The following is a 14,796-nucleotide window of genomic DNA, read 5'->3' as shown; positions in this document are numbered from 1 at the left end:
CGTTAGTATGGCGCCCTCTAGTGGCTTTAAAATCTGTCGGCATAATTAATGTGTAGACCTGGTTTATACACAATTCTGCAGTGCCATGTTCACTTCTTGAACAAACCTCGGAGGCTTTCACCGGACAGTGACTAATTACTTGGCCTCTTTAGACAGTTTATTAAACTGGATTGTATTTGGCTGTATCAGAGTAAAGGGGGCTGCAGACAGATGTAAAAAAACATATCTCAATTTCTTCCACTTTAAAGCTATGTGCTACTTATTGGTATTGAATAAAATCTTACATGGAGTACTAGGCCTACTTTCACAAGAAGAGATTTTTTTCTGATGCTTTGTGATTTAATCAGACATTGTGATTTGAACTTTAGGATTTATGATAAATAATGTAATAGAAAAAAAGCTAAATGTTTGCTCAACTCTTTTTTTTATTTTTTATTTTACCTTAATTGCAATATTTTTTATCATAATTATGATTATGATAGTAAATAATAATACATATTTACTAATATGTATTATTTGTAAATACATATTTTTTGGCATTGCATTTTTGACTTTCTTTACATTTAACATTTATTCATTTCTTCTTTCCATATTTGACTCAACATTTCTTAAATAAAATATCTATTGGTATATATTCATTTTATATTTTCAACCTTATTTTTGGCCTTTAGATTTTAATCTTGGCATTATAACTTTTGTTATAATGTTATAATAGAGAGAGTGAGAGAAATAGAAAATTAAAAAAATATTGAATGTAATCTGAGTTTTTCTTTGAGTATTTCACTTTTATTTAAAAAAAAGATCTTAATCTGTTTTATTTTTCTTTAATCACACTTTTTCTAGATTTTTCTGTCTTTCTACGTTATTTACGTTACTCATTTATTTACCAAAATTTCAAAGTTTAATCTGAAACTGTGTAATAGAATGATTACTTCATTAATAGAAAAAATAAATCTATCCATTTCAACTTAATTATTTACATTTCAAACGATAACTGACCTTAATCTGGACACTTTGACCTTACCTAAACATGTCTAAATCTCGGCTCCTCCGTCAGCACGTGAGGAGGAAATGAATGCGAGGAGAAAACGGAGCAATCGAACAGAGAGTGGCTGCTGAAGCAGGAGAAGCAGGGTTAACGGCGCTCAACTCATCTGGACTACCCGGGCTAACTTTAGCTACATGTGCTGAGGTCGACTCCGACTGCAACGATGCCCACGGTTACTTTACCGCCGAAGGAGAACGCTCTCTTCAAGAGGATTTTGGTGAGTTATTCGTTAAAGGGCCTCCCGGTCACCAGCAGCCGACTTTTGGGGCTTGATCATCAGCGAGCTGACAGCCGCTTCAGTATGATAGCAAAATATCATCATTGAGTAAGTTAGCTCGCTAGCTAGCCTGGGCCTTAATATGCGCTGTCACTGCTGTGCGTTAACGGCTGGCAGTGATATTATGACTGTTCTGAAAAACCTTGTTGTTCATATTAAACCACGGCAAATAGTGCATTTGTGTGGCTGATATTATGCACAGTTGACAGTCAGCTAGCGTCAGGCCCCGCCGTTTGTCACAACAGACAGCCTCCATGTAAGCTAACTCCCTAGCCACACGTTAGCCTTCAAGTTAGCTTCCACTTTCTCACCTAATGGCTCATTTCTGAATGTAATGTGGCGTTTGCCTTTTCGCTTTTCATCGAATACGGACGGACACGGTGTCTGTTATATGTCCTACATTAGAAACTAGGGCTACCCTAAGCTTTCGGGAAATTTCGGGGTTCCTAATCGGCTAAAGCTAGTCAGCCTCGCTAGCTGGGGTAAGCGGTCTGTCAGTTACTGTTGATTAAAGTCTTTTTTAGCGCTGTTGCAGCTGCTGCTCGCGATTAGATCAGGGCAGATTGGGGTTGTGCATTTTTTTTGCACGGAGGAAAAGCACAACTAGGAGCGGTGTGAGCGTGTCACCGTGTTTGTAGCGGATTTAGGCCTGTACATCCATCCCTGTGCTCCATGTATGCATCTGCCTGTAGCTTCGCTGTGAACTTGTCTGCACGCTGACAGGTGTGGCATGAAATTACTAATCAAGCTTTGCTTCGGTTCGATCATATTCTCACCGAAGGGACTGCTTTATACTTCTACCACGATTTGTGTTGTGTATATTATTGTACTTTAGTGCGGGTAATTTGTACAGTAGCGACACACTTTCCAGGAACCAGTGTGTGCAGGTAAATCACCATTATCCGGTTCAGATAAACATGATTGTTTTTGAGAGCCGGTGGCTCTACAGGGAGCCAGAGGATGTTGACCTAATTTAGCAGACCGCTACCAGTCAGCAGGTCTACAACGGGCTGTATTAAAAAAAAAAAAACCTGTAATCTGCACTTGAATTTTCAAACGAATCACTTCTGCACACGGCATTGTGGTGGTGTGTGGTATTAAAGCTATTATTGGTCGTAAAATTGACAATTTTGACTCAGTGTTACTATTTTGGTCATTAAGTGCTTAATAACAAGTGTTCAAATTTCCCATACAATTAATTAAGTCTGAATGTGACTCTAAGCAACCTGCTAAGACTTATTTATTGGTGTCTATGATCTCAAATAGCTACAGCTGGCAAATTATAAAACTATTACTTTACATCATCAGCTGTCAAAGGCGGGTACAGAATGCCCCCCTCCCAGCTACGAATTAGCAACTGGTCTGTATGAAACTTTGGGTGGGAAACGGCTCAGATTTCACATCCTTAAAAAAATATTTATGAAGACTGAAATACAACGGGGTGAAGGGTTGAAATGGACAGAATAGTTCTTCTTCATCAATATAATCATCTTTATGAAACTGGAAGATATACTGCATGGTTCTGCACACGTTATTGCAAATGTATCAGTGTATTAATGCTAGTACAATACAGTCAACAATAATAATATGAATCTTCCCGCTGTGGTGCAGGGCTAATGGTGTGTCTAGTATGTCCTCCTCATTCTGGTACTCTTATGTTTGCTCTGGCTAAATTTCATCAGTTGTTTAGTTGATTATGTGTCAACTTTCGACTTAGCACATCTGTGTGAAACAAAATTACAATTTGGTTAAGAAAGGCACAGCATTATAGTATTTATGTAGTGCACAATATAAAAGTGATCACAATGAATCGACATTAAAGCTTTGTGTTGTGGAGCAGAGGTGACGTAGCATGACTAGCCAACAAGCTACGGTGGCTGATTTCTAAACTTTTCTGTTTCAACTGTTCAGCCAATCATAGCAGACGATTGGCTGTGTGGCACCTCAAACCCTGAGCTGCCGCATTGCATATCTGTGATGAGTCACAGAATAACCTTCCTTTAAAACCCAGGAATGTCAAGGCCTCTAAGAGCACCTGCATGTCTGCACAAAAAAAATCATCTAGTTGTTTCAAGATATCTTGTTTTTTTTTTTGTCACAAAATATATATTAAGTAAATAAGAATGTTCTGAGAAATTTTCTATTGGCCAAACTCGTATATATTTTTATTTACTTTACTTTTCAGTGCTGACCAGTTTGGAACTCAAAATTCTAGAGCTTTTGTCCGAACCATATCCAAGAGCCAGAAAGTTTCGATGACATCATACTCGGGCGTGGAAGTTGACTTATTTACTTATTGGGCATAGATATGTAGGAAGCTGAAGAGAGTACAGGAACGTTGCTGTGTTTCATCCACTTGTTGCTTCAATCAGGAAATGCTTCAAACTTTTGGTCTTTAAAATGTGAACTCCATTATTGTGTTTAAAGACATTAGTAAAACCAGCAAATACTGGCTTTCACACACACATGATCTGATATCACATCTGATCCCAATGGAATTAGTGACAACTTGGGGCGTTCCTAAAATCATTTGATCTTATTGGCTGCTGCTTAACTATGTTCAGATGTTTAGCAATAGAACAAAGAAAAGTTTCTGATCTCACCAACGATTTTCCTGAATTTAGCTGCAACTTTAATTAAACTGAGCATTTCTGCAATATGAAAGTCAGCTTCCAGCCAGCATGGTATGAAGTGCTTAGTAACATTAAAGCTTGTTGCGGCAGAGCTTTCTCTCTCTTTCAGTCCAACTTCCTTTCACACAGAATGTGGCGTCATCGCTGAAAACAGGCTTTGAAAAGTTTCGTCAGAGTCAAAACGTTGGCACCGGCAGAGAGCCCCTGCAGCCTCGAGCCGCATGCTCCGACAGATTTTCTCTCCAACTCAGGGGGGCGAGTTATTTTTGTGAGGAGCATGCCGAGAGAGCGCAGCTGGTTGTGTTAATGTTGCTAAATTTATTTTAAAATGCGCAGATGCTTATGCCATCATCAGCGTTCATGGCTTTTTTTTTCTCTCTCTCTCTTTCTTTTGTTAAAATAAAAATTATTTGTAATGTGAAATTTCACCAATTCTTCAGGATTCTTAACTTTTATGTAATTGTAAAGCTTTTAGGGAAGTTCCTCTGTTTAAGAGGAAGTGTGTTTTCACACATTATGTTTGATATTATTGTCATATATACATAATACTTTATGGGAACTTTAATTTGTACAGTGAAAAACGTATTTCAGTTGCCGTCCGACGGCTCTTTTTGGGATATATCAGGTTTTCCATGCATGAAGCAGGACTCCAGTGGATATTCAGAAACTTATTCATCCAGCACAAGCAAATGTAGAGGAAAAAAAATATATATATCAAAGCCAAAAACTGTCAGAAAAACTCTACACTATCCATTTTTATTTGTCTACTCCACATGTTGCGCTTTGGCAGCATTTTGGGTCATAAACAAGCTCATGTTCCAGCCAACTGTGGCATGCGAGGCTCATGTCGTCCTCCTCCTTCCTTTTTGTTTAATTTTAGCGGTTTGTGGGTCAGCGAAATGCCATCTGCCACATTAGCTCTTCCTCTCTTATAAAAAAACAAACAAAAAAACCCCGTTGTCTCGCTCGACAGCCACTAATCAGCTTAGCAGCAGAGGCGATGTGGCGTTTGTTCAACGGCATCCCTAGATAAAGCTTCAGGGCAAAACGCTCTGCCTTTCTAAACCTCTGCTTATCAGAAAAAGGAGAAATGTTTTTGTTTTTTTCCTATTAATGGGGAGGAATAGTAGGTGTTTCCCAATTATCATCAAAGAAATTATTATTTTACAGAAAATCACATGTGGCATTTATTTCTCATAATTTAAAAATAAAAACATTCAGCATATCAGTAACATTGATTTTCAACACAAAAGTGTTTGCTTTAAAAGTTTATGTGCATTTAATTATTGGTTGGTCCTTTTGCATGAATTGCTGCATCAGTGCAGCGTGGCATGGAGGTGACTGTGGCGCTGCTGAGGTTTTAAAGGTTTGATGGCGATCTGAAGTTTATGTTGTTGGTTCTGGTGGCGCTAATTTTCAGCTGCAAACTTCTTTGTAGCTCCTCTATGAGGTTGTTACACCATTTTGAGGCCAAGCAGACAGTGACACCATGTTCATTGGAGCAGATAGCGTTGCTTTTTAGGCAGTGTGATGAAACGCTGATTCCTGGTGGAAGATTAAATCTCCATGAAACTTGTCAGCAGAAGGAAGCAGGAAGCGCTCTAAGAGTTCCTGGCCGACGGATGCAGCGCTCTGGGAACAGCCAGCTTCTTTGGCGTAGCTTCCTCGTGGAAGGTGTCAGTGACTTTCCTGCTGGATCACTGTCAGCCTAGCAGTCATCAGCCCCATTATGTCTAGTCATCATTTCTAATTTTAAAAATCCTTTTTTCTTTTTTCTTTTTTTTATTGCTCGTGCACAATCTAACTTTCTGTGAAACTGAATTTGGTGTTTGCATTAGCTGTAATCCATAATCATCAAAAATGAACAGAGGTAGATTCTTGGAATGCAGCAGTGTGTGTGTGTGTGAAGATGATGTTTTGCCTAAAATTGAATTTGTGAGATAATTAAGCTATTCAGTGAGCGTTCTAATCTACTGAGATGCTTTGATTTGTCTGGATAAGGATGTAAAGGGTGAAGCGGATACGAGAGCTGGAAAACACTCATCGGTTTTTCTGTGCATTTCTTTGAGGTTTCAGTTCGGATAGTAATTTCATATTTCATTTGACTTCTTAGGAAAGACTATCACCATTTTTGAGAGTTTTAGAGTCGATATCGACGTCGTCTCTGTAGCCTAATGTCTTTTCTCCCCCTTTTCCTTTCACAGCGATGTTACGAGCACAAACAGTACAGAAATGGGCTCAAGTTCTGCAAACAGATCCTGTCCAACTCCAAATTTGCAGAACATGGAGGTAAGAAAAGTATCGTCTGATAGAAATCCCCCCCCCCCGCCGTTTTCTTCACTCTTTGCCGTGTCGTATTCCTGCTGCAGAGACGCTGGCAATGAAGGGCTTGACCCTCAACTGCCTGGGGAAGAAGGAGGAGGCCTACGACCTGGTGAGGAGAGGCCTTCGCAACGACCTCAAGAGCCACGTCTGTATCCTAACTCGTGCCCCGCCGCGAGGCGCGTTCGGTCTCTACGCTGTGTGTTATGCAACAGAACCGCTGGGTTGAATTCGTCTTGCAGCGCATCCTGTCAACACAGCTCAGCTTCGGCCTTTCCTGTCATTCTGAGGCCGGTGTAAAATCTGTGCACCCTCTGCGCAGATAACGGTTACCTCAGCAACACCCTATCTCTGAGCGAACTCGCTGGTATCTCTGTGGGTTTAGTCTGCTCTTATCTGGAGTAAGTAGCTGCGTGTGGAGTGAACCAAAAGGAACCGCCTGCTCATAAATCAAGTGTGAGCTTTCAGGGAGCAAAAGCTTGGCAGCAAAGTCCCTTAATTAATGTGATCTGTTGCAGTGATTTAGTCGATTTAATGGGGTTTGTTTTATCAATTCACCAGGGATTATTACTTCATATCATTACATGGTTTAGTCGGTTCGAATTATTTATTCTCATCAGTGACTTTTTGATTTGACCGTCTAGTTTTACTGATTTTGAAATTATTGGTTCACTGACAGTCTGGATAAAAGTCGATTCTGTATTTACAAACTTTATTCCTCAGGGTTGCCTAACTATTCTTTATACATTCCTTTTTAAATTTCTACACCCTTGCTTCCATCTTTCCTTCTCTGCTGCCTTATTTTCTTGGTTTCCTCGTTTGTTGCTCGTTTAAATTCCCCCTTATGTCATTGCTCCCTTCCTGATTTTATTCCAAATATTTAAAAGCTGTATTTAAACCCTGATTCAATAGTTCTAAAGTGACTTTGTGGTACTTTTTGACATTTATACTTAAAAAAATGAACTGAAAACTTGTGAAAAGTATTGAAGTTGGACCTGAAAACTGTGTTGGGACAGTGCTGACTTAAAGGCTGTGCTTTGACAGGCCCACTGCCCTGACCAGAGCGACCTGAAGCGTACAATTTGTCTCCTGGCCTCAGACGCTTTGGACAAACAATGCGTGCTCTTTCCTTAACTCTCCCCCGCGTCGCAGGCTGGCACGTCTACGGTTTACTGCAGCGCTCCGACAAGAAGTACGACGAGGCCATCAAGTGTTACCGCAACGCTTTGAAGTGGGATAAGGACAACCTGCAGATCCTCAGAGATCTGTCGCTGCTGCAGATCCAGATGAGGGACCTGGAGGGATACAGGGTGAGGCGGACCGGCCAAATCAAATCCTCTTGAGCCCAGCTAGCCCTGTTGTGAGAAATAAGCTGGGAAAATGTTTGACCTTTGGCTTGAGTTAAAAAAAAGAAAAAGAAAAAAACTCAATTGTCGGCAAAGAAAGATTATTTATGATTACGCACAGATTGATTCGTCACCATGCCTCAGGCCCTTCAAGACTTCAGTGTGTTAGTCCTCACATTTCACGATTATCTCAGCCTGGGATTCACATCTAGTGAGTGAACAGAGTGCAGAGATAAATGTTTTGGTTGAAGGGATTAAAAATATGAATGAAATTGTAAAAAGCTTCTCTCAGAAAGGCTTTAGAGTAAACCAGCATCACGGTCATTTCCCTCACTCAGCAAAACGCTCCACTCTACAGCAGGGGTCGGCAACCTTTTCCATTCAAAGAGCCACTTTTTCCCCTCGCTGCTACAAAGTAAAACTCAAATGGAGTGGCAAAAAAAAAACCAAAAGACATTGTTTTTAAATATATTTCTTCATAAAAAATTTCTTATGAAAGTTAACAAAATTAAACAAATGCATTTTTGTTTTCAAATTTTAGAACCAAATCCTGTGTTACAAGATTTGGGGGGTGGGAAATGATTTTGTAGAATGAAGTGAGCCTTTTCTATAAATATGGAAAATGAAGATAGATGGGTAGCATACTTACTTTTAAAAGCCTATTGTAGAAATTACTTATGAAAAAACTCCTGTAATGATTATTTATTGTTGTGCAATCAAAAACATTTTATTTAGATTTTTAAGAACCACGGTGGACAAACTGGCACAAAACCTCTTTTTCCACTCCCTGATATTTTAAAATAATTTAAAATATCAAATAATTTCACGTATCAGAACTCAAAGTTGGAGAAGACATAACTATTTTCTTTGTTTCCGTAGGAGACGAGGTACCAGCTCCTGCAGCTGCGCCCCGCCCAGCGGGCCTCTTGGATTGGATACGCCATCGCCTATCACCTTCTTGAAGATTACGAAATGGCTGCAAAAATCATTGAAGAGTTCAGGAAAACACAGCAGGTGAGATGCAATGAAGGCTGTGTGAACGAGGCGCCGCTCTGTAAGACGAGAACGGAGTTTGTTGGCGGATTTTGTCATGCTGTTGTTTGACAGCTGCCGTTTAATTCAAGCAAGAGTTTTTTTGTTTTTTTTTTCTGCTTAAATACCAGACTCTGAAATCTGACCAGCAGTGGAGCTTTACCCTCTTTGTCTGATGAGATTAGCCTGCTTCCTGCCTTTGTGCCCTCGGTTGTAGCACGACAAGCAGACGCCGTTATAAACTTGTTCGCAGTTTCCTGTCCGGCGCAAAGGCAGCCAGCGGCTTCCACAGGTTTCCATAGCTCAGAAAAACTCACGTCGGCCTTTCCCTGCCTGTTTCCGCCCAGACGTCTCCGGACAAGGTGGACTACGAGTACAGCGAGCTGCTGCTGTACCAGAACCAGGTGCTAAGAGAGGCCGGTTTGTACAAGGAGGCCCTCGATCATCTGTCCAACTACGAGAAGCAGATCTGCGACAAACTTGCAGTGGAGGAGACGCGAGGTGAGTCTCCGCCCTGCCTTGCAAAAGTATTCACACCTTCAGTTTGCAGCAGAAGGTGCTCCGATCGGATGAGGCCATGGGTGCAACATGGTGGTGGCAGCATTATGCTGTGGGGATGTTTTTGTGTGTTTGAATTCCAGTCACTATGTTTCACTGTGGACCAACAGCAGCTACTGGTTTGGGTTTTGCTGCCCAACGTGAGGAGCAAGCGAGTATGGCAGGCCGTTTTTACATTTAATTTAAAATGTAGCTGTTTCACAGTCATACATATTTGAAATAAAGAATTTGTCCGGGATCAGAGGGACGGAGGTGTCAAATATCTCTGCAATAAAGTGTCAAATAATTCCTTGATTAATTATCATTTTCTTAATTTGTACTGTTCCCACTGTACTGTTTACAGCGAGTTCAGTAATATTGAAAAAACTTTAAACATTTCTACCAGTTTTTAACTTTGCTCTGTTTGGAACATTGCTTCATATTTTCTCCTACTTAAATATAAGAACAAATGAATCTGGTTTTTCAGGATTTAATCTGCCCACCTTAATTTACAAGATGTACAATGTCATTGCTAAATATTCAGCTCTATGATGTTGGATTGCTTTGGATCATTATCTCACATCTCTCTCAAACAGAGTTCATCTAAACAGGAGCATGTTGTGCAACTTAAATAACCGTCCACTGCGAAACATGTAACTGCATGGAAAAAAGTAAATGGTTATTTGTTTTTCACATTTTCAAGAAAAACCTACAACTAATTTATTCAGTCCAGCAAATCTTGACAGTGTTGGTAGAGAAACTACAATCATTTTAATGTTCAACATGAGAAATAAAATCTGGTCTTCTCAGCTTTGGCTGACAGATATTTGTTCAAAAGCCCAATAATGGAGGCTTGGCCGACCCCAGTCATGAAGAGGCGGCGTCCTGCGTGATTTGCACTTTTACAGCATGACAGCATGGAACATGTTTCTGATATAATTGGTAATTTGCGCTGAGCTGAACTGTGGTGTCCCTGCAGGAGAGTTGCTGTTGAAGTTGGAGCGTCTGGACGAAGCCACGGAGGTCTACAGGCGTCTGCAGGAGAGAAACCCGGAGAACTGGTCCTACTACCACGGCCTGGAGAAAGCCCTGAAACCAAGTAGGATTAACCTGGCAGCTGAACATGATAGTTATTCACACTGGTTCTTTGAGACGCAGCTAAATTTAGTTTCTTTCATCAGGCAGCGTTGAGGAAAAACTCAAGATCTATGAAGAAACCTGGGAGAAGTTTCCTAAGGGGCTGGTTCCTCGAAGGCTGCCGCTCAACTTCCTCTCAGGTACATCTAGTGATGCACCGACTTTTGCTTAAACTAGAACATTTTAGAGACTCTTTTAAATGCTTTCTAGTATTACTGATTCCTTTTTTTTTTATTCGAAAACTGAATTTTTCTTTATGTGCAGGTGAGAAGTTTAGGGAGTGCCTGGATAGATACCTGAGGATGAACTTGAGTAAAGGCTGCCCGCCTGTCTTCACCACGCTCAAATCGCTCTACGGTGACAAAGAAAAGGTGAGATATTGCAGCAAGAGATTAAATTATTGTGAAACTGAAAGGATTAAAAGAAACATGATTCATTTTTCCCTCTGCCATTGAGATCACCTTTGTTCTTTCTCTTCTCAGGTGGCAATTATAGAGGAATTAGTGGTCAGCTATGAAACGTCGTTGAAAAGCTGTCGAATGTTCAGCCAGAATGGTAAGCGGGAAATAATTTAGTTAATGAATTTCATGCCCTTGACAAAAACGTGCATTAAGATGTTTTCGCTGCTGCAGATGACGGTAAGGAGGAGCCTCCCACCACGCTGCTCTGGGTGCAGTACTTCCTTGCTCAGCACTACGACATGATCGGCCAGCAGACCCTGGCTCTCGAACACATCAACACCGCCATCGAGAGCACGCCCACGCTCATCGAGCTCTTCCTCATCAAAGCCAAGATTTACAAGGTAGCAAAACGTCACGCCACACGTCTGAGAGAGTGTGTGCGTGTGTGTGCTTCAGTCGAGGGCTGCTCTGTTGCCCCAAGTGACCGTCTTCTTCCCTGACGCAGCACGCTGGGAACATCAGAGAGGCGGCTCAGTGGATGGACGAGGCCCAGGCTCTGGACACCGCCGACCGGTTTATCAACTCCAAGTGTGCCAAGTACATGCTGAAGGCAGGCTTGATCAAAGAGGCGGAGGAAATGTGCTCCAAGTTCACACGGGTGAGAAATGTCAAGAGGTTGCTGGTGTGTTGCAGACATGTTTAGTCATTAGTTTTTCTCCAAATGTGAGCTGAGAAGCTCACTACTCAATGGCTTTGCCTCTGTTAAGACAATGGATGTAATTATTATATTTTTCTGAAAAGGTTGCTGGAGGATCAAAAATGATTTGACAATAAGGCGTTTTTTCTTTTTTATTGAAATTATGGTGTGGTGATTAGGGTTGAAGTGATTAATCAGATTAATTGTGATGAATTGATTATTGCAATAATCATCAACTAAATTAGTAATTAGTTGCTATCTGGAATGTAGACTTTTTTTTAAAAAAGCCATTTGCTATTCAGAGCAGTAGGATATCCAAAACTACAAAAATACATACATTTTGCTTTTAAGAACTCTTCAGTGTGCCTTTGTTTTTAATTCGATTAATCGATCGTTAAATAATTGATAGTTGCAGCCCTAATCGGATAACCCTATTGAAAAGCTGCTCTTTGTGTTGTACCAGCTGTACTTTGGATGTTCTCCCAGAGTGAACGGAGTTACATCTGCTTGTGTTTCTCGTGTTCCCCCAGGAGGGGGCGTCAGCGGTGGAGAACCTGAACGAGATGCAGTGCATGTGGTTCCAGACCGAATGTGCGCTCGCCTACAAAGCCATGAACAAGTTTGGAGAAGCCCTGAAGAAGTGTCACGAGATCGAGAGGGTTAGTCTTTACTTCACCTGCATCCTGCCGCTCCACCGAGCGTCACTCCTCTGTTTGAGCTAAAACTCTTCTTCGTTGCTCTGATCAGCATTTTGTGGAGATCACAGACGACCAGTTCGACTTCCACACCTACTGCATGAGGAAGATGACGCTACGCTCCTACGTGGACCTCCTGAAGCTGGAGGATGTTCTCCGCATGCATCCGTTCTACTACAAGGCCGCCACCACGGCGATCCAGATTTACCTGAGCCTCCATGACAATCCCCTGACGGACGACAGCAAAGAGCTGCAGGCGGACACGGGTGAGGAAAAAACAAATCAGGCCGAGATCATTGTTCACACTCATTCTTCCAAACAGTTCAGCAAACAAAGGCTGTGAAAATGTTTGATTCAGCTTTAAGTTTCTCTTTGCACCTTTTATTCTCCAGCCAACCTGTCTGATAAAGAGCTGAAGAAGCTGAGGAACAAACAGCGAAGAGCCCAGAAGAAGGCGCAGCTGGAGGAAGAGAAGAAGAACGCAGAGAAGGAGAAGCAGCTGAAGAACCAGAAGAAGAAGAAGGAGGATGACGACGAGGAAATCGGAGGGCCAAAAGAGGAGCTCATTCCCGAGAAACTGGTCAAGGTTGGTGACGGAACATAAAGGGAGCAGATTATCAGAAACCGATGGTGATATTAATGCGATTATTGGTTCTGTCCTTTTGCAGGTAGAAAGTCCGCTGGAGGAAGCAGTCAAGTTCCTGACGCCGCTGAAGCACCTGGTTAAAGACAAGATTGAGACGCACCTGTTGGCCTTTGAGATTTACTTCAGGAAAGGTTGGCTAGCCGCCTTTTCTCTTTCTCCTACTTTAAAAGCTTGTTCTCTTTTTCATCCTTTGCTAATCTGCGCTCTCCTTGTAGAAAAATCCCTGTTGATGCTCCAGTCGGTGAAGAGAGCCCTCAGCATCGATCCGGACCACCCGTGGCTTCACCAGTGTCTGGTGCGCTTCTTTAAAGGAGGTAAGGCCCGGTTTCTAGTTCTGTGGCTTCATAGCGAACACTTCTCCTCCTCTGCAGTGACCATCATGTCTCGTCGTCTGTCTTCCTTCAGTTTCGGAGAGCAAGGAGCTGCCGGACGTGGTCAGGACGGTGCTGAAGCAGGAAATCACTCGGCTGTTTGGAGACAGCAACGCTAAGAGCTTCAACCAGGCCTACCTCACCAAGCACTCCGACTCCATACCACACCGACTGGCTGGTGAGCAAATGTCTAAAATATGCTTCTTGCAAAATATTTTTCTGCTTTAAGGCAAAACTTAGACAAGTATCCGTAGCGTCATCGGTGAGGGGAGCATATTGTAGAATCAAATATTATCCCACTTCATGCGTGTTTGGTTCACTGCACCGACTCTACAAAGTTTAAAACTTGAGGATCAGAGAGTCAACGCAGGAGAAACGGCTGCTCTGTTTTACAAACGCGGCTTCGCATTCCCTCAAAGTTACGTTTCTTTGTCCTGCAGCTGCTAAGATGATGGTGTATTTGGACTCGTCAACGGAAACGAAAGCAGCAGAACTGGCTACATCACTGGACGAGTCGCTCAACAACAGAACTATACAAGTACGCATTCACTTGCTTCCAGATAAGATTCTACTTTTGATATCTTTCAGTAGCACTTTTTAGACTGTTACTATACTAATTTAGGTAGTTTCTAAACAAACTTTTAAATATTCCTTTTTTTTAATTACTCTTAACATTTTTTGCATAAAAAGAAGCAAGACTAGCATTTTAGCGGTTTTTTTTGGCTCAAAATAAATGCAACCCTGAATAATTTGGAGCTGCTTCCTCATTTCTCCCGTGTCTCTCTCTTCCTTTGAAACACAGACCTGCACAGAAGTCCTGGATTGTCTTCGGAGCGGCTTGCTGGGAGACTGTAAAGAACACGCCGAGTCCTACCGTGCCGAGTGTCACAAGCTTTACCCCTACACGTTAGCTTTCATGCCCCCCGGCTACGAGGAGAACACAAAGATGGCGAATGGAGATGTTTCCACAGAAACGGAAGAGCTAGCCAACGAGATGTAAGCGCTGCAGAAGAGCAGCAGATAAGAAAAGGAGTTGGGCTGAGCACAGAGCCTTGTGGTACGCCAGGCAGACTTCTTTTTTTTTTTTTTCTTTCTTTCTTTTTTTTTTTTAAAGAGCCAGAAAAAGGAAGCAAAAGGTGGTTTCGGTCCTCTGGCTCAGCTTAATCTGGTCTGACCTGGCATGGCTTGGCTCTCTCCCATGTGGGTGAACTTCAGGACTGTGTGGGTGTGTGTGCTGAGTGCGTGCGTATGTATTTGTCGGTTAAAAGGGGGGGGAAAAGAGGAAGATGACGGAGCAAACATTTTACTTTTTAACAGTCTGCAACCAAGTTGAACTTGAAAATAAATGGTCATCGTGAAACAGATGGGTGAAACTGTGACACAGAGACACAGATTGCTGGTTTTGACTCGGGTCGTTGAATTTACAGCCACTTGGGTTGGGACTCCAAGCAAACATCTTTAGCATAACTGTGTTCCCTTGTTTTAAAAAGAATATCTCATTTATATGGAAACGAGACACAGCCGTCGCTCTATGATGTGGGACGCAGTGGATCTGGTCTCCGGTCTGCAGCCAGCTGAACAGGACATCCAGCGGCTGCAGGCGCATCTGTATCTGCTCTAAAACTCACTTCAGCGTCTGCGGAGAGTTGGGAGA

At 42.0% G+C, this 14,796-nt stretch overlaps 1 protein-coding gene across 1 annotated transcript; it reads left to right on the top strand.

Moving 5' to 3' along the window:
- The first annotated feature begins 1,090 nt into the window (after window positions 1–1,090).
- naa15b (N-alpha-acetyltransferase 15, NatA auxiliary subunit b) lies at window positions 1,091–14,232 on the top strand. Its single transcript, XM_008407457.2, has 20 exons — window positions 1,091–1,265; window positions 6,163–6,247; window positions 6,328–6,432; window positions 7,433–7,590; window positions 8,506–8,640; window positions 9,006–9,159; window positions 10,175–10,294; window positions 10,377–10,472; window positions 10,597–10,703; window positions 10,815–10,887; window positions 10,965–11,134; window positions 11,239–11,391; window positions 11,961–12,089; window positions 12,178–12,391; window positions 12,518–12,711; window positions 12,794–12,902; window positions 12,987–13,085; window positions 13,177–13,320; window positions 13,583–13,680; window positions 13,945–14,232. Exons 1-20 carry the CDS (start codon window positions 1,212–1,214, stop codon window positions 14,140–14,142), a joined length of 2,595 nt encoding a protein of 864 aa, XP_008405679.1. The 5' UTR covers window positions 1,091–1,211; the 3' UTR covers window positions 14,143–14,232.
- The last annotated feature ends 564 nt before the right edge of the window (window positions 14,233–14,796 follow it).

This window comes from Poecilia reticulata, linkage group LG1 (genome assembly GCF_000633615.1).
Source record: "Poecilia reticulata strain Guanapo linkage group LG1, Guppy_female_1.0+MT, whole genome shotgun sequence".
In the NCBI taxonomy this organism is placed as follows: Eukaryota; Metazoa; Chordata; class Actinopteri; order Cyprinodontiformes; family Poeciliidae; genus Poecilia; species Poecilia reticulata.
Note: the sequence above shows the minus strand (reverse complement) of the source record. Positions and strands in the feature narration are given on the sequence as shown.